Below are 26,723 nucleotides of genomic sequence, written 5' to 3'. Positions count from 1 at the left end.
AAATACACAAACTCTCTGCCCACAACACTATCAGCACAAAAGGTCATTTATTAAAGCTACAATATCCCACCCACTTAGTGAAAATAAATAAATACAATAAAACAGGTCATAACTCCCCAGCCCATCAAACCAACGGATTAAAAATTGGGTGGCTCACCTGATGGTGGCTATAGAAATGTGAAAAGTATTTGGAAGCTAAACATGAAGCGTAGGTTCAGGAAAAAGGAGTCCTTCCCCAGAGGCATATAACCTCTGAAGAGACAGGTGACAGATGTGCCTATAGACCAAAATAAAATAAAGATCTGGCCAGCCAAGCTGAGAAGGAATTTAACCACCACAAAAGCTCATGTCAGCACATGTTGGTGCCAAATGTATCCCTGCAATCCTTGAGAGTAACGAATTTTGATGAATTGAGGCAGTAAGTTGTGGAATTGAAATGAGAAACTTCCAAGTATCCACCTCTGACTGCCTACACCTCAAACACTGCCCATGTTTTGCCACTGCACAGGCTGACACTGGACTATGGTGACAGATTTGAGTTTATGCTGGTACAGTGTTCTTAATGACCGAGGGGGGTGAGGCATGGAGATGAAAACAAAGCCTTGAATCAGCACAAAATACAAACTGAACATCACTCCCAAGACTGAAGTCAGGTCTCTGGAAAGCCCAACATGTCTACAAAAGATGAGGAAAGGGGTCATGGAGAAAGGAAACATGTTTGCAAGCAAAAATAAAACTAACTCTGGCTTATTAACTCCGGCCAAGCCTAAACATTTTTTTCTTCCAGTTATGATTGAGTCATATGGCCACCGGCAGGAATTGTTATCACTTCATTTTCTGCAGAATGTTTCAGAAACTTGAAACCTCCCACACTTTCCCCATGTGAATACTCTGGATTTTTAAACAACCATGAAGTGTTTGCTTCCAAAATTGAATACATTTGATGGCCCGGTAGTACAGCTGATCCATCACAAACCTTGTGTATTTGGGGGGGGGGGGGGGGGGGTAACTGAAAAAGTTATCAGACTGAATGGCACAATGATTAAGAAATTCATTATGAGACACACAGGACAGCAATTTTAATTAAATTAGCATTCACATTGAGGCTGTCTCTGTGCCTTTGCCTCTGCTTTGTTGTTCAATCACTCAAAATGGAGAAATTTGCAAGCATATCCTGTGAAATGTTGAAAGTAGCAGCATTTTGAAAACTTTCTCTAATCTTTGTGTTAGTGATCCCCATGAAGCACCTGCCCAGCCATCATGAACATGAAGGAAAAGATGTCAATTAGGTTAAATGCTAAATATTTTGCCCACATTCTATTAACATAGAAAAAGAACTCAGTGCCCAGTGTGTGCTACAAGCTTGGTAGTAAAACCAATCCTTGATTTTTCTGTGGCTATTTTACAAACAAAATGATTTTATGTGTTTTCCATTAAAAAGCATCTGTCCTAAAAAAAACTATAATTGCTTAATATCATCTTTGAAACAGAGCCAACTTTACGGAGAGCTCTGCTACCAAAAGATCCAAACTGACATCCTATAAGCCAACGGAGAACACAGCTTCCTCAACGTTTTAGTTTGTAGCCATCTGAGAACCTTTAGATTTCACCATTGTAACATCATCTTCAATGGAAGTCTTGCTTTTTTTTGCCACTGAAATGACTTGAGAGGGCTTTGCCCAAGTGGATTTCCTCCTGGGCTAGTCTACTACTTCCTGTAGTTTGGGGCTAGTTCTTAAATTTGCACAGAGATGGTCATTTTTGCTTAGTAGATATGGTGTTGGATTTTGCCTAAAAGGAACTTGAAATGTAAAACACCAGGTTTCATAGCTCCATCCAAGTTAAGTATGTGTGTTTTGTAACAGACGCTAGCCAGAAATGCAAATGATTTCTACAAAGTTCTAATCCTGTTATCAATCCCTTGAGACACACCCCCTTAGCCTTTCATCTCTCCCCTGGCTATGGTTCTACATTTTATTGCATGTTTTAAAAAAGAAAAACACTAGTAAAGATACCCTAGATTCTGGTTTAGGAGCCTCAAGAGATGACATGGAGGTGTGGATTTGAGCAGTTTTCTAATTAAAAAGTCAAATGGTCTGTTTCTCTTAGGAAAAGCTTCAACTTTCAGTGTCTGCACATTGGATGTTTTGCTCATAGCATCTTTGCCCAAAGTCATTCAGGACTGGCCTCAGCAAATCTCTCCCTGAAGTAGGGTCAAGCGAACAATGGAGATGCAGGATTCCAAATAAAAAGGAGTCTATACACCTTAAGTACATGTAATTTTCTTTTTAAAAATACTGGCTTCCAGTTACCAAATGAGTAAGTCCCTAGAATAAAAGGCATTATATAAGAAATATATTCAATACTATTGTAATAGTATTGCGAAATCATACAGCGAAAGTTGGTAGCTACACTTGTGATGAGCACAGTGTAATGTACAGAGCTGTTTGAACAGTATGTTATACATGTAAAACTAATATAAGACTGTCAACTACACTCAAGACAGTAAAAAAAAAAAGTTTGTTTTTTTTTTTTTTTTTTTACAGAACTTGGAAATCTGAAGCAAGCAAGCACAATTTTGAAAGAAAATTTATACCTATAGAAAAAGCAATTTGAAAAGTGTTGCCAAATAGATGAAATGAGAAAGAATCAAATACACTGAACTGTTTCAGCCATTGAGGAAACCAATCACAACTCCTTTCTGAATTTTTTTAAAGCCTTAATATATGATCCTTGATGAATTTCTCAAGCAAGTGACACGAATGCTTCTTTTATGGTGTCTGTATCCCCTGCCTTTGGTTCTTGCTTTCATTTCAGTGGCTTTTAAACTTTTTCAAATCTTAAGTAACTTCTTCATCATGGCTCCTGGTTTGTAAAATGCCCTATTATAATGAAAAGCCATGCATTTTAGCAGAAAATGTGAATTTTTTCAGTTCTTCTCAAGACAGTGGATAGGGAATCCTTATACCAAAAAGACAACAATTACAGCCAGACCCTGGAATAACCATTGCAATTCATCTGGGGCTGTGACACAGCTCATGGTCAGAATCCAAAAAGGAAGCTGAGAACAGAGTTGTTGGAAGCCACTCTCCTACATTCTTTATCTAGAAATTATCTTCTGTGGTAGCCTTACTCTAAATCAATCTGCATAAAAGTCTAGGAACTTTGGTGTACAAAAAGTCTTGCCAGATCTTTGGTCTAGATTATGATGATGACATAATCTAGTAGCTCCAAGAGCCTAATAAGTGAACATACACACAGACACACCACTTTAACAAGTAGATGCTGAAGTCATTTGTGCAAAGGTTGTCTCTACATACTATAAGAGACCATTTTTTGTGTTTTGGGGCTTCATCTGTAAAATCCATTAAGATAGCCCCTCGCAGATATTTCATGAATTACTTAAAACATAAAATACAGTTAAACTTACATCATCATAGATACCACCCTGACAATGTTCATTTCCAGGGTTATGGGCATCAGAACACAACCTAACCAGTGAGGAGTCGGTATTTTATTGACCCCATTCTGTTCACACACAGAAACCTGCTTGGTTTTACAGTTTGCAGAACTCAGTAATGCTGTAATTCTAAAGTAGTCCTTAACTGAACACTCAATAAACAATATAGTAAAGAAGTGAACTCTTTACAGTGATGAGTTAATCTGGTAAATTATGCCCATGAAAACTGACCAAGGAAAAAGTACAAAATGAAAAAGACATTTGAATTCAGTAATGTAAAGGCACAAAACACAGAATGTTTAAGAAATGTAATATATATAACTTTCTCCCAGGGACAGAACTGCCTTCAATGACCTGCCACCAATTATCTGACTTCGATTAAGTTGTCACCATCTGTAAGAGTTTTAAACTAGGGATGTTTTTTGCCAGCCTTTAGAGGTCAGAACTCAAGAGTAACTTAGGGAACAACTCAAACCCCCCCAAAAACAAAACAAAACAAAACAAAACAAAAAAAACAAACAAAAACCAGAATAATCTCAAAGCGTCCCCAGAATAGCCCTCTCTCCCCAAGAACTGTCCAGAGTGGCTGGGCTGTTCATGATTACTGAATAAAAGCGGGATGTCTCTTCCAATTCTAGATCCAGCTTTAAAAGCGCTGGTGACAGAAGGTGGCTGGCCTCTTGTTAAGAGAGGAAAATGTACTGGCTGAGCAGTTAAAGGTCTTTTTTCAGCCTACGTGAACATTCTGAAAACCCTATTGCTAGTACCATGTACCTAATGCCCAAACTTCTTGAAATTCTGGCATCATAACGATCTCCTAAGAGATACAACATTATTACCTAATTATATAAAATGTCAAAGTTTAATTTCCTCTACATTGTATCAAATTCAGATTTAAATTTGAGTCTTAAGATTCTAAAATTCTTTGACTCTGTGTAGAGTACTAGATTTGTAGCCTGAAGTAACACTAGGAAGTACAATTTAAAAACTTACTTTTTTCCTTTGTTGATAAATGAAAAAATATTTTGTATTTAAAATACTAAGATCTTTTTGTCCTACCCTCCTCCTCCCTGAAAAATCCAGATAAGACACAAAGTTGTTTTTTTTTTTTTTCTGGTCACCAGGAACTATATATATTTCTTTTCTAGTTCATGGATGAGGGTAGTTTTGGCTAATAGCTAATTCTGATTTCGTTGTTGTTCAAAGGAACAGATGCTGAAACATAAAAAGTTTCAATGCATGGACAAGCTAGCTCTGAAACAAAGGTATAAAATGAACTTAAATTGTGGTTGCTTTTTGTATTTGAGCTATCTTTGTTTCTTACTGGGCTTCTATCTCCAGTAGCGGACAAATGCACTAATTTTCTCAATATGGAAAATGCCAGCATTAAAGCCAAATAAAGTCGGGTTTAACATAATTACACTAGATTTCATCAAAGCAACTTGGCACTCATCAAAATTCAATCCCAGTTAGCTGATGAGATTTCATCAGGCTGCTTAAGAAGCAGGGAAATAAACAAAAGTGGAGAGACAATGAAAACAATGTGACAACTGTCAAACAAAATGCCTAGCACAACATTGAACATTTCCCTAAATGCACCGCTGAAACTACTAATTCTCATCCCCGTTCCCAACTCTCTCTCTGAGACACACACACACACACACACACACACACACACGAGTCATGTGCAAATGTATATAAAGGGAACAAATGACTACATATTTTGAATTTTCAATCATCTTTAATTATGCATTCATTGCATAATACTGATTGTGGAATCATTTGTTACTAAGTACTAAAAGTTGCATAAAAGATGGGCAATTTGAGGGCTACATGGGTTCTTTTTTTAAGTTTTTAAATATGGGTGCTTAAGAGGTCACCACCCTTGTTTGAACTCCTTTAAGCAAGTTCTTAATAAATGTAAGCTATTATAAAAGGAATGGTTCAAATTAGGCTACTAGCAATGGTACAGTTTTGCAACTAGATACGCTCACATGTCATCCACCTGGTGGAAAGTTTCATGTAGTGGTTCTTGGGATATACAAGTCTTCTGTTTCTGATAAAGGAGAGGCAAACTGGTAACAGCAATAGAGTGCACTGCTTCAAACAGTGCTACAGAAGCTAGCCAAATAACTCTTAATTCAAAGCATACTTGATGACTGTATTAGGTCAATCTGAGCACTTAGAGTTGACAATTATACCAAATAGAGGAAGATCTGAAATGCAACAGACACTTGACATTTGAGGCAGAAATTACTTTAAATTACTCAAGTTAGCAATACCATTCCCAACATGAAAATACAAGAATACTACAAGAAATCTTTGCATACACATAAGACAGAGGCATATGGTTTCCTTCTCCATAGCTTGGATGTAAAATGAAACGAAGAGAGAGAGAGAGAGAGAGATGAAAGTCTACACGATATACATCTTCCATTTTGTTGTTTTACCATTTCATCATAGGGTCATTTAATTTATAATCTTCAGGAAAGAGGTGGTTTAGAAAATGGACTTTTTCTATCCACAGGTATTTTGGAAAATAGACTTCATATCAGCCAAAGTCTGTTGTACATTTTCTATTTATAGTCCAATTATTACTAATTCAAGTTTCTAATTGTGGTTATCTCGGACTAGACATTCTAATAACTAAAGATGACATCAATGACTAGAAGTGATCATAGAACCGTATCGCCAAAAATGAGCAGAAAATGTATGAGACCTTCCAGAACTGTCTCCCAGAAACAAGAGAATATCTACTGAACAAAATGTTAAACAGGCAGCACAAGATGAAATAAAGTTTTGCTCAGAGCGTATCATGTGCTCACTCACCTTATACCATTTTAAATGTAGGTAGTTTGTAAATCCCAATGAAAAACTAGAAATTAGGGATGCCTGAGTGGCTCAGTGGTTGACTGTCTGCCTTTGGCTCAGGTCGTGATCCCAGAGTCCTAGGATCCAGCCCCACATCAGGCTCCCCAGAGGGAGCTTGCTTCTCCCCTCTGCCTATGTTGCTGCCTCTCTGTGTCTCTCATGAATAAAATTGTAAAAAAAAGAAAAAAGAAAAAGAAAAGAAAAGAAAAGAAAAACTATAAACTAGTTGGAGAGATTTTTTGTTTTCATTGGACCATCATTGTGTTTTACAGAGTCCCCTGCAAACAGTAGATATATTGTGGAATTCAATCCATGCTGTTATACTACCATTCCAAGAGAAAATATTGCAAAAATGTTAAGGCCCGTCACATGGAGGATGTCTATGTGATAACATGAACAGTCCTAGTTGTATTACCTCTGAGGAATTCCCAGAAATTACGGTGGGCTGAGAGATAAGGAGGCCATGTGGGAGAAAAGAGCTCCAAGGTTGATGTTTAAGCAAGAATCAAGCTTTGCCTCTACCATTTACCATGAGTCTGGGTAATTCACTGGGCACCTCTGCACCCCAGCTTCACACACGTAAAGGAAGGGATATACGTGAGTGCACTCAATGTTTTGTTTCATGGGAAGATAAGCTAATTTTTCAAAGGAAAACCCATGCTGAAACCCCAAAATGTAATAGAGAAAAAAGTAAAGCCACTCTCATTCAACCAGGGTCAAGAGGCCAGATCCCTAAACTGCTAAGCCTCTTCATAAGCTATAAGAAACAATCATATATGGTTGACCCTTTAACACAGGTTTGAACTGTACCAGTCTACTTACATGAGGATTTTTTAAAAATACTGTACAGTCCTGTAAGTGTGTTTTCCCATCCTTAAGATTTTCTTAATATTTTCTTTTCTGGATCTTACTTTGTTGTAAAAACGCAGTATATGACGCATGTAACATACAAAATATGTGTTAATTGCTTGTGTTATTAGTAAGGCCTTCTAGGCTGATAGTTAGGTTTTTAGGGAGTCTGGAGTTAAACGTGGAGTTTTGACTACATTGAGGGTCAGTGCCCCGACCTTTCCACTGTTCAAGGGTCAACCGCACAAGGGTCCTTGTTTTCCCCTGCAAGGAACCAAGTTTGACCACTCTAGGTCTAGAGCTTTCCTTCTAGAAGTTTCCTCAAGATTAAATTACTGTTACAAATAGGTTCAAGAAATTTAATTTCTAGGACAACTGGATGGCTCAGTGCTTGAGCATCTGCCTTTGGCTTAATGGCATGATCCTGGGGTCCTGGGACTGACTCCTGCATTGGGGTCTCTACAGGGAGCCTGCTTCTCCTTCTGCTTATGTCTCTGCCTCTGTGTGCCTCTCGTGAATAAATAAATAAAACTTAAATTTCCAAAGCAAATGTATCTTTGAGCACAGTGCAGCAAAACACATCACTGAATTTGTTAAACATCTGTACCCATGTTCCTAATTTTGGGCTCATTACCTTCTGACTCAGGTGGCTAGGTGTTACAAACTATGTATCCTATGTTATACCCATGCTTTGATTTCTTTTTGAATACTCACTTACCCAGCTTGCAGTTTATAAATGAATCCCCACAAATGGGCAGAGATTTCCTCTTCCCTGTGATAATTTTTCAGTCAGTCTCAAATTCTTCTGGCACCAGTCAATCCACGAGACTTAATTTGGCAATCTACTCTTACGGATTTTGAAGTATCTGCTGAGCTTATTCCTTCTCCTAGTCTCTATACCTTTTGCCCCAATTTTTTCCTTTTGCTTCCTAATACGTGTGTTGTTTCAACAGATTCTCTCTCTCTCTCTCTCTCTCTCTCTCTCTCTCTCTCTCTCTCTCTCTCTATATATATATATATATATATATATATATATATATATATATGTATGTATATTCTCATTTATATATATATATTTATGTGATTATATATATTTATATATGTGCCCAGGGATGCCTGGGTGGCTTAGTGGTTGAGCATCTGCCTTCGACTCAGGGCATGATCCCAGAGTCGCAGGATGGAGTTCCACATCGGACTCCCTGCGTGGAGCCTGCTTCTCCCTCTGCCTGTGTCTCTGCCTTTCTCTTTGTCTCTCATGAATAAATAAATAAAAATCTAAAAAAAAAATTTGCCTATACACAACCCATTTTGTCACACTTTTGCTCATCTTCTCTCTCCTTCACCCTTGACTCATTTTTACTTCTTCAAATCCTCTCATAATTCCAGGTCTGTATTCTGAAGTCTTGTCCCCTCAGCTAGCATTAACCGGCCCAAGTCCTCCTGAAAACTTCGTCCTTTGCAACACTGGAGGCTTGCTCTGCACAAGTCCTAGGCTCATAAGGATACACAATGGCTGTCCTAGCCATTTTTTAGAGATTAATGTTTCCATCTTATTACCTAGATTGGACTGTAAATGAGGAATAAGTTCAGCTTAGAATGTGCTACCACATATGTTAGCTGGAATAGAAGTTAACCTGTACTCTCTGCCCACAAAAAGGCTCTTGCAATCTTCTACAGAAATAAAAAGGCCTTAAGTGGAGACCACAATGAATGGAAAGTGGAGAAACAGAGGTGGGTAGTTATTAACCAAATAAGTAACATTCTACATTTTCTGATGGTTTTAAATGATGCTATTTAATCCTCATGACAATCCTATGAAGCAGGCATCTGCTATTTATCCCCATAATACAAATTCTGAAGCTTAGATTAAGTAAATTTTTCAAGTTTGCATACTTTCAGGTGCTTGAGGAAAGATCTGGGTCCTAATTTGTCTGAATGTAAAGAAGAGAAACAGAAGGCTGAGAGCTTGGGTAACTGGAAAGTTAGAGATACCTTTGGGAAGGATAACCATCCCAGGGGGGAATAAGGTTTTAGAAAGACAGCAAGGTATGTTTTAGTTATGCTTAGTTTGACATGTTGGCAAAATATCTAGAGAAAGATGCCCACCAACAGCCAAACTGGTGTGATTGGGGCACAAATGGAAGATAATTTCACATCTGAATGACAGCTGAAGCTAGGAGATGGGCAGAAATCAAAGGAAAGGAAAGAGGCAAGAGTAATACAGCCATGGGAAGAATGAAAAATATAGAATTAACAGAATTACAATAAAATGTAGAATAAAACCTATTTGCATATATGCTTATTTACTCCCTTAAAATGATCCTATGACATAACATCCCCATTTCGTTAAGTCTCAGCTTCGAGAGATAAAGTAATTTAACCAATATCATTCAACAAGTAAGTGATAAAAACCAGGATGTATCAAATTTAAAACCCTTTCCTTGGGATCCCTGGGTGGCGCAGCAGTTTGGCGCCTGCCTTTGGCCCAGGGCGCGATCCTGGAGACCCGGGATCCAATCCCACATTGGGCTCCCGGTGCATGGAGCCTGCTTCTCCCTCTGCCTGTGTCTCCGCCTCTCTCTCTCTCTCTCTCTCTCTCTCTCTCTCTCTCTGTGACTATCATAAATAAATAAATAATAATAATAATAATAATAATAAACCCTTTCCTTTATTTTTCCATACTGTTTCCCCCGTCCCAACCAATATACAATCCTGACATCACTGCAGGCATAAAATAGAAGCTAGATAAATCTTTGTCAGACATCCAAGTGTGTTTTGGGGGAGGAGTAGTGGAGAGAAGGGAGGAGAAAGCCAAGAGCAGGAGGACTCAAATGATTAGAATTAGGGAGAATACGGGATACACTGCTATCTATGCCTGCAAACATCACAAATTGGTAACTATGTAGTTTTCTCCTGAACCCAGAATCTAACTCAGAATCCTTCTCAACCCAACACAAAGCAGCTAGTAAACAACATGCTAGATAAAACCACCTTAGATTATATAAATGAAATTAGGGCTTGAAGGAACATTTTCATCTTTGATTTGAATAATATTTAATTAATTTAATGGGTATATTCTAAATTTTCAGAGTATTTGAAGCTGGCTTGTAAGGGAAATCCATCAGAAGTTTAACATCACAAGCTTGAAAATAGGGAATAACACATCTAAGGGTCTTGGTAAATGGTAAATGAAAGTAGCAGTTAGAAAGTAAATATAGTTCGGTTAGGGTGAATGCAGAATGTGCCTAGATTTTTACAAAAATAAACTGCACTAATACAAACTAGGGGAATGGCTTGGCTTAAAAAGTTGGCAGAAAAAGATAAGAGTCACAGCAAGACAAAATCCTGCTCTCTTTAGAAAAGCAAGCATAACAGAAAAATGCATAAACATCAGAACCCATAAGTATTCCCTTGTAATTCTCCCAAACTCAGACTCTGCTTAACACTCTGCCCCAAATTTGGGATGTAAAGTCTACTTACTTCCATGTCACCAACACAACCTCAGCCACTTCCATGTTCAACCGAAATTCCGCTAAGATACACTTGGAGGCTCAACTGCCCTGTGGCTCTGGCTCTCCACTGTGTGCTAGGTAAAATGAAACATCCTGTCCTCTTCACAGAAGCACTTTTACCATCTGTATGCAATTTATATTTTTGCTGGGAGTTTTTGTAACTGCCCCTAACAAACTCTGCTACAGCCAGGCTCTTCTCACCCTCTCTCTGACACAACAGGGACACTGGCATCTGCATCTTTCCCCACAACGTTCTCCCAGTCTAAAATGATGTAAAAAAAAAAAAAAAAAGTATTTCCCACCCACCTCCTTTTAATAAAATCTAAATTTTGTTCTTCAAGAAGCATTTCCTGGCCACAACAGCTAAAAATGCTATTTTCTATATCAGAGCCTGTAACAATGTTTACATTTACAAATTTAACTTTGCTTCTTTCGTTATTTTGTAATGTGCATTTTCTCCTTCCTTAAGGAGACTATAAACTCTTGATTGTATCACTCTCATCCTGCTCGTTTCTTATGACAACATATTTTAATAAACTCAGCTACACTCAGTAAGCATTTACTCCAAATCTATGTGGTTCTCTCATATCAAATAGTTTTGACAGATTAAAATAATTGAAGCCCAGCCTTAAAGAAACAAAAACCAAAATGGGTTATTAAAAATATTAGTGCAAGACTTGAGATAATCACCGGAAATAAATAACTCATCTAAATATACAACTCCTGATTTTTAAAGACTTAGAGAGAGAGAGATCCAACAAGCACACACAAGTTGGGCGGGGGGAGGGGGGAGGGGGGAGGGTGATGTGCACAGGGAGAGAGAATCTCAAGCAGACTCCCTGCTGAGTGTGGAGCCTGAACTGGGGCTCCAATCTCAGGAACCCGAGATCATGACCCTGAGATCACAACCCCAGCTGAAACCAAGTCGGACACTTAACTGAGTCAGCCAGAAGCCCCTGCAACTCCCGATCTTACTTAAGAACATCTTACTATATAGAAAAGACACCACAGTTATTGGCAAGTTCAAAGGATAACTGACCCTCAAAACAAATACACATTTTCTAGGTCCTCCACACACCATGAAGTTCTAAATGTATTCAATATTTATTAAAAGAAACTATTGGACAATTGTACTCAAATACAACTGATAAGTCAACAAATCTTGATTCTATACTGCCCAGGCCTTTAGATAGTCAACTTTCACAATTATGCCTTCAGCTTCCATTGAGGAATAAACACTCCCAAGCTGCCTGCTGTCTTCTGCAAACATACACTAGGGATGTGGATATTGGTAAAGACACTGTACACCACACCTTTCATTATTCTGAATATGATTCCTCATTTGAGAAATCTGTTTAGTGTTTGTCTCTGTGGAACTGAAATGTTTTCTGTAAGAATCATTAATCTCTTTAATTCTATGACACAAGTCCCACCCCTTCCTACACACATACACATACTTTCATGTGTTTGAAATTGGAATTAATACCCATGTTTGTGTGTATGTATGTGTGTCTGTATATATTCATATACACACGCATATATCTGTGTACACATTAATATGTTTATGTATATATGTTATATGCATATACAGGTGTATGTATACTGATTTTGCCCCTAGGAACTATCAAATTCTTTTGTATTTTATAATCATTTATTTGAAATTAGAGAAAAAGCCATATTTACTTTTCCCCTTTGCCTTGGGTAGGAAACCCAAGGCCAAATTTCTGGCTCAATTATTTCAGCCAACATAGATTCATATGGTCTATTTTCTTTATCAGTCCTGAGCTCTTGTTTTAAGTTTTTCCTAGTCCTGATGTTTAAATTTTGTTTTGTCTTAGCATGTTATTAAATATTTTTACATTGTTATTATGAAATCCTTTGACTAATGGACATAAGGGCATAACATCAATTATCAAATGTCTCTTGATTATACTAGTTCAAATATTTTACTCCTGGTTTCCAAAGTCCTCAAATAGAAGAAAATAATACTGACACACAGAAAGAGTAGATCCAAGTATTATATAAACAGGTCAATTGTAAAGCAAAACCTACTGCCTTTACATTTTTAGTTTAAATTAGTGGTAATAACTTTTGCCACCTGAACCTTTTGCCCCACTATTGTGCAGAGTAATTTTATCATCTTAACCACTTCTCTATGATGACAACATGAGTCATGCTGAGATTTTAGTAAAACTCTGTCATTATTTCCATTAAAATGTTTTCTTTCTGCCTCTCAATCCTGGATGATATCCACAACTACAGTTCTAAGTCAGTCTAGTAGCTGGATAAGTATTTACAGGAAATCTCCATGAGTAAACCGCCTGCGCCCTTTTTATCAACATCATTTAAAGATTCTAGTGAGGTGTCTGGTGAGGAAAGTAAGTTGTTCTAAGAAACCATTAGGCTTTCTTATCTCATAAGGGGGAAAAAAGTCCCCTTGAAGGGGGGAAAATAAACTTAACCACTGACACCATGTGTGTCCTATTAAAGTTGTTTTTATTTTAGAGTGTTGTAAAAATTGCTTTATATATTTTACATTAAGATCAGAGTAGCTTACTGCTGTGTAAAATTCCTAAGAGAAAGGCCCCTTTGGAATTGTCCTGTCCTTGCCTTGTTACACACAGAACAACAGGCCCTCGGTGGCATGTGTAGTTGAGAAATCCTTTTTACAAGTACCCATAAAACAGACTAGTACATGCTGCTCTGGACTGCAATTAAATGAGGCTAGTAGAGAATCCCAGATGGGAAGCTGGGGAGCGGAACAAAGGTGTGGCTTCTTTCACTTGTTCACTCCCCTGTCCCCTCAGGCAAATAAGGCTGGCACCCAGACAGGCTCAAAATGAAACTAGCGGAAGAGCTGGTCTTCTATCCCTTTCTCACAGACTCCATGTCATCAGTGCTTTGCATCCCCTTAGATGTTTATGTCTAAGTCCACAACCATACTTACTTTTGTCCTCTCAAATTTTTGTCATCTCCAATGCACACTGCATGAGCCCACTTCCCTGCTCCCCTACTGCCTTAGATAGACCCTTACCCTCTGCCATAGGAGAATCACTCAATCCTAAAGAAATCAATGCTACAAAGCAACAAAAATAAAACCACCATCACCAGTATCAACAGTCCCAACGATGATGCCTTATCCACTTTCCAGGAAACAAATTTAAAGAATTAAAAAGGGATGGGAAGGGGGACAAAGAGGGCAGGAACACTTTTCAAGACACTGCCTGAAGGCTCATTGCTCAGACCACAGAAGCAGGAATTAGACACTGTGGCTACTGAGAGAACCATCTAGAGACAGGTGGATCTTGGTTAAATGTCAACTTTACACAGTAAGTAAACATGAACATTTAAAATGTGGCTGCTGGTGGCTAACTGTCCCAGTTCATTATCTCCATAAACAGGACTATTAGCGGTCATGTGTCCAGAGTACCTGAGAACCAGTACAATTTGCTTCAAGTGACTAACACAAATAGTATTTAGCACAGCAAACAGAAACACAAGAATTTCCTCTTTAGATGCTTTCTTCTTCATGTCATAATTCCAGTACCTACATTCCTGACAGCTCTGAAAGCTTAAGAAAAGAGGTTTTTCTCTTATCCTCTCTCTTCCAATCTACTCTTAAGGTTGGCATGTATAAAACAGACCACATAAATTGCAACTCAAATGTAAACAAAATGTAGAGAAATAAAGAACATATGTCTAAAGCATATTTTCTTGACCTGATTCTACTGCAAATGTGCTTATTTCCTGCTCTCCATTCAATCCAGCACAATCCACAATCGTCTTTACTTAGATTATCTAATACCTAGTCCACATGTTGCTGTCAGTTTATATACTGACAACAAAGATTAGAGAGGTCTTTTTTTTACTATTGCTTTTTAAAAAGTAGATGTTTGCAGAAATTGTTTCTAAGTTGCTAAATAGTATTTTCTTTTTGTTTTCTATCAAGTTAAAAGCCACTTAAAGAAAAAGTAGAGGAGGGTCAAGTAAATGTCTCTTAAGAGGAAGGAGTTATTTTCAAATTAAAATAGTATATAGTAGCAGATTCCATGCTTAAATTTTTAGCACAGTTCTGAGAAAATCTGACAAGGGCTTAAAGAATCACATCATAATGTTGCTAATAACTACGGCAGGGTGAGCAGAGGCAACCACAAGCAAAAGAGACAAAACTGAGCGTCAAAATATCACCTAAATTACTCTATCAGTCTGATAGCTTGACTGGATCAGAAAGAGAAGAGCCATGCTGGGCACCCAAAATGTGGGGGTGGGACTCAAATTCCCAGACCTTCCCAGGGAGCCAGGGGGCTCCCACAAGGTCAAGCCAGCTCAACACAAGGTAACCTCAGAGGCTAGCCCAGAGGGTGCTTCCAAAATACTAATGCTGGAAAACAATCATCCGGATGTCACACTTTCCCCAACAAAATGAACCAATGATACTAAAATAAAAGAAGAGGGTCTTTGTAAGGGCGGCTCAATCAAAGCAAAGCCAGTGGTTCAATGCCTTGGTGTTTAAGGAAATGACCTTGGAGGTAGGTTTTTATATCAGGTGGAAGATATTGAGAGGGGGTGGTAATGGCAGGGCATCATTTTTTTTTTTTTTTTTAAGTATTTGTAGAACAAAAGTAAGATGATATGTCCTGGGCTACAGGAGAAATAAAGTTGGCTTCTTTGATGGACAGCCCTAGCTTTATCTTTGATTTTTATTTTAAGGAACAGGGAAAACTTGGGTTTCCTAGACAGCAAGCCATTGAACCTGTTCTTGGCTCTGCCACTAGAAACCTGCTATGTATCACCCTGGGCCAGGCAGAGGCTCCCCAGATTGTAGTTCCTTCCCCTTTCTTAATGTAACTTGGAAGAATCAAGGACATTTAACAACCATTGCATTGATAGCTTTAAAAAAAAAAAAAAAGGCTTCCTTAGCTCTTCAAAAGGTCTCCTTCGTTTAGATCTCTGAACAAATGTTATTCCCTCAATTTCCCTGAATACCCTGTATAAAATAATACATTTCCAGCCCAATCTTATACTAGTTTATTATCCTGTTTTACATTTCTTGCAAATCCCCATCTCCACATGAAATTATGAACTTACCTACTTCTTTATTGCCATGATTCCCACTAGAAAAAGGTCTGTAAAGACTCTGAGCAGTATCATGCCTAGACCAGTGAGTAGCACATAGAAGCGTTCAAGATGTGGCAAGTTAAAATTAGTTGTCATGGGACCTTACAAAATAACAAGGAACGCCATACACACGGGGCAGATTATTTCAGGTTGAGGTTATGTTGGCCAGTCCTGAACATTACAGTCACCCAATGACAACAATTTCCCTTGTACATGAACATCTTCCAACTCCATGCCTTAGCACCATGATTTTGTTCTTCCGTTTGTCATTTAAATATATAATAGCATATTTCTATTTATGTATTTTTAAAGTACAACATGGTCCAGACTTGAAATCCCTTCCATTTGAATCTCCAGATTGTGTATTAACAGAATAAATTAGTCCCTACAGAAAAAAAATCTATTAATTAAGTGTCCTCAGGGGGAAGTGAGGGGAGTGGAAGACAGTTATGAGCAGTGAGTATGGTCTTCGAGTCGTGCTTTCTTTTCTGCCCTTGTTTCCTACACTCGTTCTTTATTTTCTCTTACTACTTACTCCTTTTTATCATAGTCTCTTTTGACCTCCTCCCCTTTCTTTCTCTAGCCTCCTGGTATGTTTGTGGCTAAACCACAGGTCATAGGCAGATTTAAGGAGTCTTGCTTAGTCTGTGAGGAGGCAGGAGGGGTGAAAAGCTGCCAGATGTGAAAGGCTTGGCAAATGCCTGGTACAGCTACTAGAAAAGCATTCAGTCCTTCTGTCATGAACAACGCTCTTGGGCTTACATGACAACCACAGAACTTGCTCGTTATCTTTTGGCAATCTGTCTTAGAATCACTGGATTTTTAGAACTGGACTGGATCTTAGAAAATGTCCCCCCAATGCCCTCAATTTACAAATGAGGAAATAGAGGCCAAGAGAGGTTAAGTGACTTGACAAGGGTAACAGAATTAATGAGTTGACAGGGTGCAGAGCCCCAGATCTTGTGATCTCCAGATTAGAATCCTGAAGAATGAGTGTCAGAAAATCCTAAAAAATTCTACAGGTATATCATCAGAAATAAAAGAAAAAGATAATTAATCAAAAAGAAAAGTTGGGGAATGAACACTGAGTAACTTCATGACTTAAGATATCTCTAGATATTCTTTTTTAAAACATCAAATGAGGATACAATAATTTAAAAATAAGCTAAAACATTACACTGTTTTTATCTTATAGCCATTTATTGCCATTTATTGTCTCATTTTTAACAGATTTCAGTGTAATATCTTATACACTTAGTGACTATTCCATTTCTCTGACCTCTAACTTATGCCTTCCAGTAATCAAAAGCAGCTGATTTTAATGTGCCAGTGCTTTAGTGTGAAGGAGGTTAAGGCTGCATTTGTGTGCAATCAGGTTAAGATTGGCTCCAACAGGAGAGAAATCCATACATATGTTGAAAAGTTCTGAAAAAATGCTTGTATTCCCAACCTGATTATGACTACATTTTTGCATGGTTTGTCAAAGCAGATCACTGAAATCAAGTCAAGATGTAAAATGGGATAAAGTGGTTTTCTTCTCCATTCTTCCATTAATCACCATGACCTATGGAAGAAAGGCACTTTTCCCTTCTCTCACCTGAGGCAAGGTGGGATACTCCACTGGAAGTTATGCCAATTTTATCAATTGGTGCTCAAGTTCCAAAATTAATTTTCTACTTTTCATTTCCAATTTTGTAAATAAAAGTGTTTTTTTTTAATTGGAGAGTAACTTTCCATTTCTATCAACAATTCTATTTTAGTTTCCTTTTTATAAAGCATAACACAATAAAATTCTGATACAACTTTTTAAACCTACTAACTTTAAAGGTTATATAAAACTTGAATTTATTAAACTGAAAATGTAGATATAGGGATTATGGTCATAGCTGCTTTCTCCTAATGAATAGTATTTGGTACAACCTAAGTATGTACTAAGAGTTCACTAATGTTTCTTTTTTAGAAAAGACATTAGCATATGACACAAACATTTGTTTTGACATAATTTCAATTGCTAACAGTGTCAGGTTATATTCTATTAAGACAGTATACTGTTGCTAGAAGCAAAAAATATAAAAATGCAATTAACATTATAGGTTAACAATGTAGCTGTTATCTACAAAATTCTCAAGCAAGACTGGGGCTAGGTCAAAATAATTTCAGAGGGGAGGGGAATGTGCTGGTTCTTGTTACACATAAGCATGTTTGTTATAGGAGCATTTTCAGGTTAATTTTTGCTATTAACGTAAACCACAATTGGGGGACCACGTTGCTGAAGAGGAATGGTGGGGGGTAGTTACATAAACAATATACAACAAAGAAAGTCTTTATTTCCAATACCTGAATACATCAGGTTTGTTTTTAGGCACAAGGTTGCAGGTTAAATGCTCTCAGCTATCCAAGAAGTGGCTTATTAGTTTTGTAAGAAAATATTTTCTTTTATTTTGACTGAAAAATACTGAGTTTAACTGAACAAAACCATCCTTGTTAGTGAAAAGCAGACCCAAAAAAACTTTGTTTCAAAGACCCAGCAAAGAAAAGCAAAACTAATTCAAGAGGAAAAGCTGCCTTCCTAATAGTAGCTTCTGAATCTGGATCTAATAGTTCTCAAAAGCCGACTGGAGTCTTCAAGTCTTAAAAAGTCTTGTCTTCCTCCATGGATCATAGATATCTCTACATGGAAGCATAATGGGAATATAAATCCATTAAGCAGATAGATATTCTCTTTTCTGGGCTACAGCCACAGAGCTGAAAAGCTATGCACCAACAGCAGGAATGGAGGCAAACAAACGTCTTGATTATTTTCAAGGGCAATTTTCCAAACACCACTTTCTTTTTTGCTTTTCTATTTTGTGCACCAGAAAAATCCCCACTTCATTTCTGGCAATGTAGCATCCGCTAGTGTTAAAATGGTAACAAATGATTATGCTTTAAGAACCAAAATGACAATGCTAAAAACTGCATTTCCCTGTACTGACTCAGCTTCCTCCGGCACCTGAGCTATGTTCGCTTCTCCTAATTTGTAAATGGGCCTAATCCTGTTATTACAGAATAATTACTGCAAATCAGCACAATTACTACAAAGACATGAATAAACACACACATACCAGTAGCTGTTTTCTACAAATTATTATCAAAACAGAGGGAACCAGCTAATTGTGGTAACATTAAGACAACATTTATTCCTCCCAGTGTTTGGGCAAGTTTATTTTAAGTTGTCATCCTCAACTAGTAATGATGCAGATGATTTTACAGATTTCATAAACCTTTCTAATCGAAACTCTTCAACTGAAAGTTGTCCGCTTCCCTCAGAGCAACATCTGCAAAGGCCTGATTTCATAAGAACTCTCTTTCATGGTACATCAGTAACACACACACACACACTTCTAGAAATCTCACTTTAGAAAGCTCATTTGTCCTAAGTTCATGACCAATTGTCATGAGATACATTTGAGGTATCATGAAAACGAACCTTTATATTCTTTACATTCAAGCATTTGTCTCTAAGTACAGTGTGAATTTTTACCCTGTCACTGATGTTTTTATTAGGTTTCCTTTGTGGATACTCTACATGGAGGGTGGTTAGGGAGGAGAATTCAGAAAGCACACAGCCCACATACGATAGGAACTCTCTAAACTCACCTCCTGGACAATGCCTCATGGCCATCTTACATCTCCTGGATTCAGCGATAGTTGGACATGGTATCGTGTCTTTGGCTGGCTTTTTAACAATTTGCCGTGTTCTGGTTTCCAGACCCCACTTAAATCCACATGTGCGATTATTTCTGCTACATGTTCCCCATTCACTCCAATGGCCAACTTCACATCCTTCTAATAAAGAAAAAAAAAATACAAACACCAAAAATAATTTGGTATCCATTTGCTCTGCTGTCATAAAATTTATATAGCTGTGTTTCTCCACACACACACACCCCCCCCCCCCCATCAGATAAATTAAGTCATACAGCACCAAAGACCTGTAATCCCCTTTTGGACACTTCAATTCTTTTTTTTTTTTTTTTTTGAAGGAATGCTATTGGTCTATTCTAAAGACACTGAAATATATAGTCTTTAAAGATTCAACAGCTAAAAGCCTGTAGAAGATTCTCTTTTCAAACCATGACAGAAGACAAAATTTTGCATTTTAATTCTGAATGCCCCCACAGTAATTCATAAGTATGTTAGTTTTATTTTGGAAGTCAGTACTTTGTGAAAAGGATATGGAGTTTATTTTGCATTTTCTGGTTATCTCAATTCTTTCAATAGATATCTAGAAACCACTGTATGTATTTATTTCCTAAATTGGTGCTCTATATTACTATAGGTATGGTCAGATATTTGAAAATGTTTGTTTTTATGTAAAAGCTTTTAGCACCTCCTTTTGTAAATTTATATAGTGGAAATACCACTACCTTCCAAAGCCCTGGGGTGGGGAATAAAAGGATCAAAATATGCGAAGTTAAACCTCCTCACCAAATTCACCCTTAAAATACCCCTTTGAACTGGCAAATATGGATGCAGGCCCCAAGTCCACACATGGTACTTCCATTTTAGATCTCAGCCGGCATTGTGGTTACTCTTAGATTTTTCAAAGCTGTTTAAGATTTTTATGTGGGAAAGTGCATAGGACTCTATTTGTAATTTTTTATATTTAAGGATTTTGTAAGAGTTTCAACTAAACATTTGTAATGGGTGTGGGTCTTGCATCTCAAAAGCAAATTCAACATTCTGACTATTCTCTTCTGGTGACTTTAGTAGGGTGTCACTGGTATGAACATATGAACCCATACATAAACAGGAACATAAGTACACATCTTCCAAAACCTGTCATTTAAATGTGTTCTCTGCAAACCTTCAAATATTTTAACTATATTTCAACAATATTTCTGCAGGAAAAAAGTTCTCATTTTTTTAAGTCTCTATATATGGAAATGGAGATGGAAAGTTTCATTTATAATACGTAATTCTGTTATAGATCACATCAGATATATGTCAAATAAAATTCAGGGGTAGAAGTGCAAGTGGATGTGGTGACAATGCCATTACACCTGCAGATTAGATTCATATTAGGCACTCATCAAAATGCACATACTCATAGATCTTTACCTTTTCATCAGTTGTATAAAAATACCAAAGTGTTTTTCAAAAACACAAAAAGTACAAAATTCATAAAATGTGTATTCATAATTATTCGTGAACAGTGTATACATGTATATTAAGTTATGCATTCTTAAGATATCTAAGTGTAGTAAAAGTAACATTGTCTTAATATACGTTTGCATCAACAAAATATATATTGCACAAAAAAATTCTTTCCAATATTTTTAAATGACTAAACAAGAAGTTCCATAATGAAGAGTCATAACAAAGCTGATAGAACAGTTAACCATATGGTAATGCTTGAAAATTTCATTTTTCTTCTAAACAAATTTTTTTCTCTAACAGTTACTAATAAATTAAGGTAAGAAATGTATGTATTACAGTTGATAAAACCATGCCAGCCCTTAAATATTTGAACCTAGCCAACATACATCCAGTAAATTTTGTAGCAAGATTTAATAGGAGACTACCGATGTCTTGACGCCTAAAGAATTCAGCAAGTCAGCAAGGAACTTAAATAATTTTCAGTTCTAATTAACAAGAGAACCAATTTGTTTTTAGGTTGAACATATCCAGTATGCATTTTTTCAAGAAACAGGTGTTAAAATAAAAGTTTGAAAGTTACATGAAAAACTACTCACCCACACATTCCATGGTTTCATCTAATGGTGCAAAACCATCTGGACATTCATCAAAGCAACGGCCTCTATGCAAATAAAAGCCTACTTTGCACTTGGTACAAAAGTCTTTGCTAAAGCAAGAATCACAGTTTTCTATTCTGCATCCTAAAAATAATTTTTAAGAGAAAAAGAAAATTTCAGTCAAAGAAATTTACTTGTTTTGCAAGTAACAAACACTCAAATTTACCGGTTAGCTCCATCGAAATTCTAGTGGTCAGAGAAATATGTGTTCAACTCATTTGTTTCCTAATGCCATCTCATTCTAAATCACTCCTACCTCTTCCAACAGCTCACCACATCAATAGGCTAAGACAACATTCCAGCCTAGAGCCCTAGGCAGCATCAGACCCTTCAGAAAATTTTGCAACTCCAAATGAGATTAAAACAAAGGATTAAAAAAAAAAAAAAAAAAAAAAAAAACAAAGGATTAAAAAGGAAAAGAAAACCCGCCCACTACAAATTGCATTGCTGCTGGGATTGAAATCTGTTCTGCTCTTCAAAAGGCCTACAATGAAAAACACAATGGGAATACTCTAATCGGTATCTTCTGTTTCAGGATAGTAAATTAAAATTTTGATTAATGCTGGTCAGTGCTGGCATTTACTTCAGCAGAAGGGGTCTTAAACTGGAGGGGTAGTGTAGGTCACTAGTTTGAAAACCTACGATGTGCCAAAGGCTTTACATGCGTTTCTATTTAGTCTTTAAAATAACCCTACAAGGTGGGCAGTAATATCCCTATTTTTCAAATAGGAAACCTGAGATTGATAGAAAGTCACAGTGCTAATAGTGGCTGAGCTGGTTCTGAAAGGCCTCCAGACTGATTGCCTTCTAAATCTGCAATCTTTTCTCTATAATGCACTAACAGAATTTCACTAGTTGGGGTTTATGAAAAAGAGTGCTTTTTATGTCAAGTTTGTTTTGAATCTCAGCTCCACTCTTAGCAGCTCTGTGACTCTGGACAATTACAGGCCTCTGAGAGTCTCTTTAATCCTGTATAAAATAGGAATATCACTGACTTTACAAGGGTGTTGTGAAGAGTTGTAATAGTATATGCAAATCAACTGGTTTATAAGAGGTAATCCGCACATAGGAACAACAGGAGATTAGAAACATGTATTTTTCCACTAAACCACAGACATTACAAAAAAGTGTTAAAAGAACTAATTTATAGGCTAAGTATCCTAGGTCAGATTCCCTGGTAGGCCAGTAACATCTGGACCAGGGACCATTGGCTTGCCCAGATGAAAATAAATATACTCTACTCTTCAAGTAGAGGAAAGAAGAGAAGGTTGAAGGATTAATTAAAAGCTCAGGTTTTCAGCCGATTATACTACATTACTTGCAACAGACTTAATTGATGGCAACTAACAATACATAAAGCGCTATGAAACCTCCATGGCAACACTTAACAAGTCTCTTTATACCACTACTGTATTTGGTTCTTTCATGATTCAGAAAAAGCTTTAAAATGTACAGTTCCTGTAAGCAAAGAGGCTAAAACATGAAATGCAAAATATAACTAAAACATGAAATTACTATTTTGAAAATTGAGAAAATAAAGTCAAAAAGTAAAACATAAAGACTAAAAAGGTTATTAAAATAGATTACATTTTTAAATAATGGCAAGTTTCTGGACCTATAAAAAGAAAATGGCAACTCTTCACCTTTTAATTTGGGGCCTAACAGGTCCTTCAAGCATTAAATGACCACCATGTAGCAGCTACTGCAATTTGTAAAATGTTACCAAACTTACCACTGGAAAACCAACTATGTGTGAGTGACAGTTCATGATCAAATTACCCTATTGGTCTTTTGGGGAGGATGGTGGGTAAACAGTTTCTCACTCCATAAAATGTGCATTTGTAATCTTAAATGCTGTAATCTATATTTTAATGAAATGGTGGTGGTCTATAGTTGGTCAGTAGCTTCTTAATGATGGTCAAAATACATGACCATCATGTCCACAAATTTTTTTAAAAAGCAAGCAGCCCTTCCTATAGCTGAATTATTTTCCAAGAAATGATAAACATTCCAAAGATAAAACAGAGCTAAGGAGTGAAGAGAACAAAAACCATTTATATTAAGAAAAGAGGACTGTACACTTCATAAATCAGCTGTTATCTACAAAGTCTAAGTTTCCTTTAAAACATGGATTACACCAATAAGCTTTTTGGCCTAAAAGTTATAGTAATAATCATTTGGAAATAACGTTACAAGGTTCTCTACTAATCTTGACAGTCACTTGTAGCTCCCTTTCTTCATTTCATTCCATGCCCCTAATACCAGTTCACAGAATGTCGAATTTCTGAAATACCTATCATTCTCTGTAAAGTCCCTTAGGACTTCTTCAGGCATAAATCCTGCTAAAAGAAAGCTTGATTATTTGTCCTCAAATTTAAACAGACTAAATATCTGATGCATTCAAATTGTAGACGACGACAACCATGAAAAAGCACGAGGTGAATTATGAGCAATGAGTGAGGATAAGCTCTATCACTAAGTGAAAAAGGCAAGTTGCAGGATACACAGGTTATGGTACAGTAAAACTGTGTGTATGTGTGTCTATCAAGGAATTTAGAGATGTTAATTTGGGAAGGGGTGGTGGAATGTCAAAATAGGTTTAAAATGATACATTTCTGGCTCATGAATCTTTTATAATTGTACTGCATTTATGTATTAAAAGAGCTATTTCAATAAACACTGTGACCTGCTTAAATTTACAGAAAATAACACTATTAATATTCTGAGACAAATTATTTTGATTCCAACAGGTAAGAATGAATAAAGGAATAGTATTCCATCCCCATTTTTTTTCAGTTATGTGCATGAAATTATACCCCTTAAAATGCTGTGAACCTACCCTAGCCTCCAAAATACACAACTGTTTGACCATCTCCTGTCCAGCAGTCTATTTCCATATGTTCAAGGGGGCTTTTCCTTCATTCAAATCATAAGAAAAATCCCCTAAATATTTTTTATTCAACAAAGCAGTTAAACAAAAGCTTTGGTTCGCACCGAGTCCTAACATTATCCAAAGCTCCACTGACCTTTCTTGTTGCAGTGACTCCACCACAATGTAAAACCAGCACAGGTGGCCCAAACACTAGCAGCCTAAATGGAGACAACTCATCACCAGCACCTTTAAACCAAAAAGCTTTTTAAAGCAATTGCATAAGCCACCTATTCTGACGATCTGCTTCTTGACATGCTTCCTAGAAACCTTTTCTCACCAGCTCCAGCCCCATGCACAACCCCCTGTCTTGTTCAGCTACTTCTCCTAGAACTCACTCTTCTACTTTGAAGAAAACCACTGTTTGTGGGGCCTCATGGCACTAAGCTTTTTCTTCTAGGCCATATCCACACTCCCAGAAATATCTTCAACTTGTTATTCTTAAGTGAGATTCACATGAACTTTATTAATTCACTTATAGAAAAGTGAAACATTCTCATTATAAGTAAAAATTCAAAATGGGTGAAAATACAGAAATATTCTTATTTGCCCAAATGGTACATCAGGCCTGCCTCCCAAGAATAGCCATTGTGTTAACAGCTTGGGAAAATCTTTATGTTAATTTTATAAATAAATGAGTTTTAAGACACCAATGGGATTATTCAATAGACTAATGAACTTTAGAAGACCCTTTATAGCTTAAGAAAACTGATACCAAAGTTTGCTAGACACAGAGTTCTATAAAAATCTGTACTTTAAGTCCTTGTTCAGAAACAAGACCTTGGTTTAGCCAACTTACATGCTTCTAAATTACAGTGCCTCCTCAAAAATGTAATCCAAGCAAGTGCTGCCAATATGGATTTAAGTAAAATTACTGTCCAAGGGAAACTGTGGCCAAATGCAATCTGATGGGGCTGTTATTTGGTGAGGCGAGCTTACCCTGGCCAAGAAACAAAACAGGATAGGTATGCCTCTGCTGTCCTTCCACAGTATCCATACAGGCTCCATTATAACATTTTTCAAATTGTATTGTAGTTCAGTTCAACAGTTCATTCCAAACATTCTCCAAAAATGGAGCATGTGCCAGGTATTGTACCGGACCCAGAGGACATCAAATTCTAATACCCATTCCCTGTCCTGGAGGTGCAAAAGCCAAAGAGAGGGGGCATGAGGCAGTCATAAAGCATTGCAACATAGCACAGTAGAGATTAAAGGCATGTGCTGTGTACAGTAGAGACAGAAAAGACAGTTGTTTCTGTTCTGCCATTACAGTTTTTTCCTTTTAGTCTGTAAATTCTTTGTTTCTAACACAGTGCCGGACACATGGTGGAGTTTTAATACTTGCCAAGTGAACTAACATAAGTGCCATTTAAAAACTCAATTCCTTTATATTTAAAAACTCATTTAAATGCTTAGTATGAGATTGTTTGCACATGCCCTGTAAATATCTTTAATACAGAAAGAAAAGCCCTGGTTGCTGGAAAGGACTGCATATCTTACTGGAAGAACAAATGGTCCAACACCTGAAAACGATTATAATAGAGAACATAAGTATTAAAGTGTGGCAGGTAATATGTGCCAGGGAAGTTGGAACCTCAGCTGAGCAGGTTTTAGAGAGACAGTGAGAAGAGTTGAGTCTTGGCAAGGGTGATTCCATTCATAATCACACAACAGAGAAAATTCATATGGCACATGATGGGCCCAATGAACAGCAGCTTGAATGAGCTGGAGATAGAAACAGGAGATGATTACTTAGGTGTAGATTGCTGTAGCTGGAGAATTCACTTCTTATTTGACTTCATTTCCAAAAAAAATGTGAAATTATAAATTACTTATACTTTGTATGATTTCAAATATTTAAGTACTAATAAAAATGAAGTTAGGTTCAAGATTAGGACTGGGTCTGACTAGCAGTGAGGTCTTCATAGATTCTTGAGCATGAGAACAACATGACCAAGATGGTACCTGGTTTGTTCCCTCATTTCAACAGACAGAAGTGCCAGGAGGCAAAGCATCATGATGGGGAGCTAGAGGCACAGATGAAAAAGTAAGGTTCCTGCACTTCAGGATCTTGTTCTACTAAAAGCAAAGCTACACAGGCTGGCAATGAGATAGGAATGTGATTACTCTTTCATATATGTATAGTGAGTGGGAGAGTGTATACTTTCAGGAAATTAAGTTTCCTG

The 26,723-nt window shown here is 37.1% G+C and overlaps 1 protein-coding gene across 3 annotated transcripts in view; it reads right to left on the bottom strand.

The window, feature by feature from the left end:
• Positions 1–26,723, bottom strand: part of RSPO2 (R-spondin 2) — a 150,157-nt gene that overhangs the window by 30,865 nt on the left and 92,569 nt on the right. For 2 of the 3 annotated variants that reach the window (XM_041769323.1, XM_041769324.1), the window contains 2 exons: positions 21,549–21,692; positions 19,450–19,638 (listed from right to left, as the gene is read on the bottom strand). In XM_041769323.1, coding sequence (XP_041625257.1) covers positions 19,450–19,638; positions 21,549–21,692 — 333 coding nt within the window. The remainder of the gene's footprint in view (positions 1–19,449; positions 19,639–21,548; positions 21,693–26,723) is intronic. The other variant, XM_041769325.1, reaches the window with a different exon arrangement.

This window comes from Vulpes lagopus, chromosome 9 (genome assembly GCF_018345385.1).
Source record: "Vulpes lagopus strain Blue_001 chromosome 9, ASM1834538v1, whole genome shotgun sequence".
NCBI classification, from domain to species: domain Eukaryota; kingdom Metazoa; phylum Chordata; class Mammalia; order Carnivora; family Canidae; genus Vulpes; species Vulpes lagopus.
This window is presented reverse-complemented; position numbering and strand designations above follow the sequence as displayed.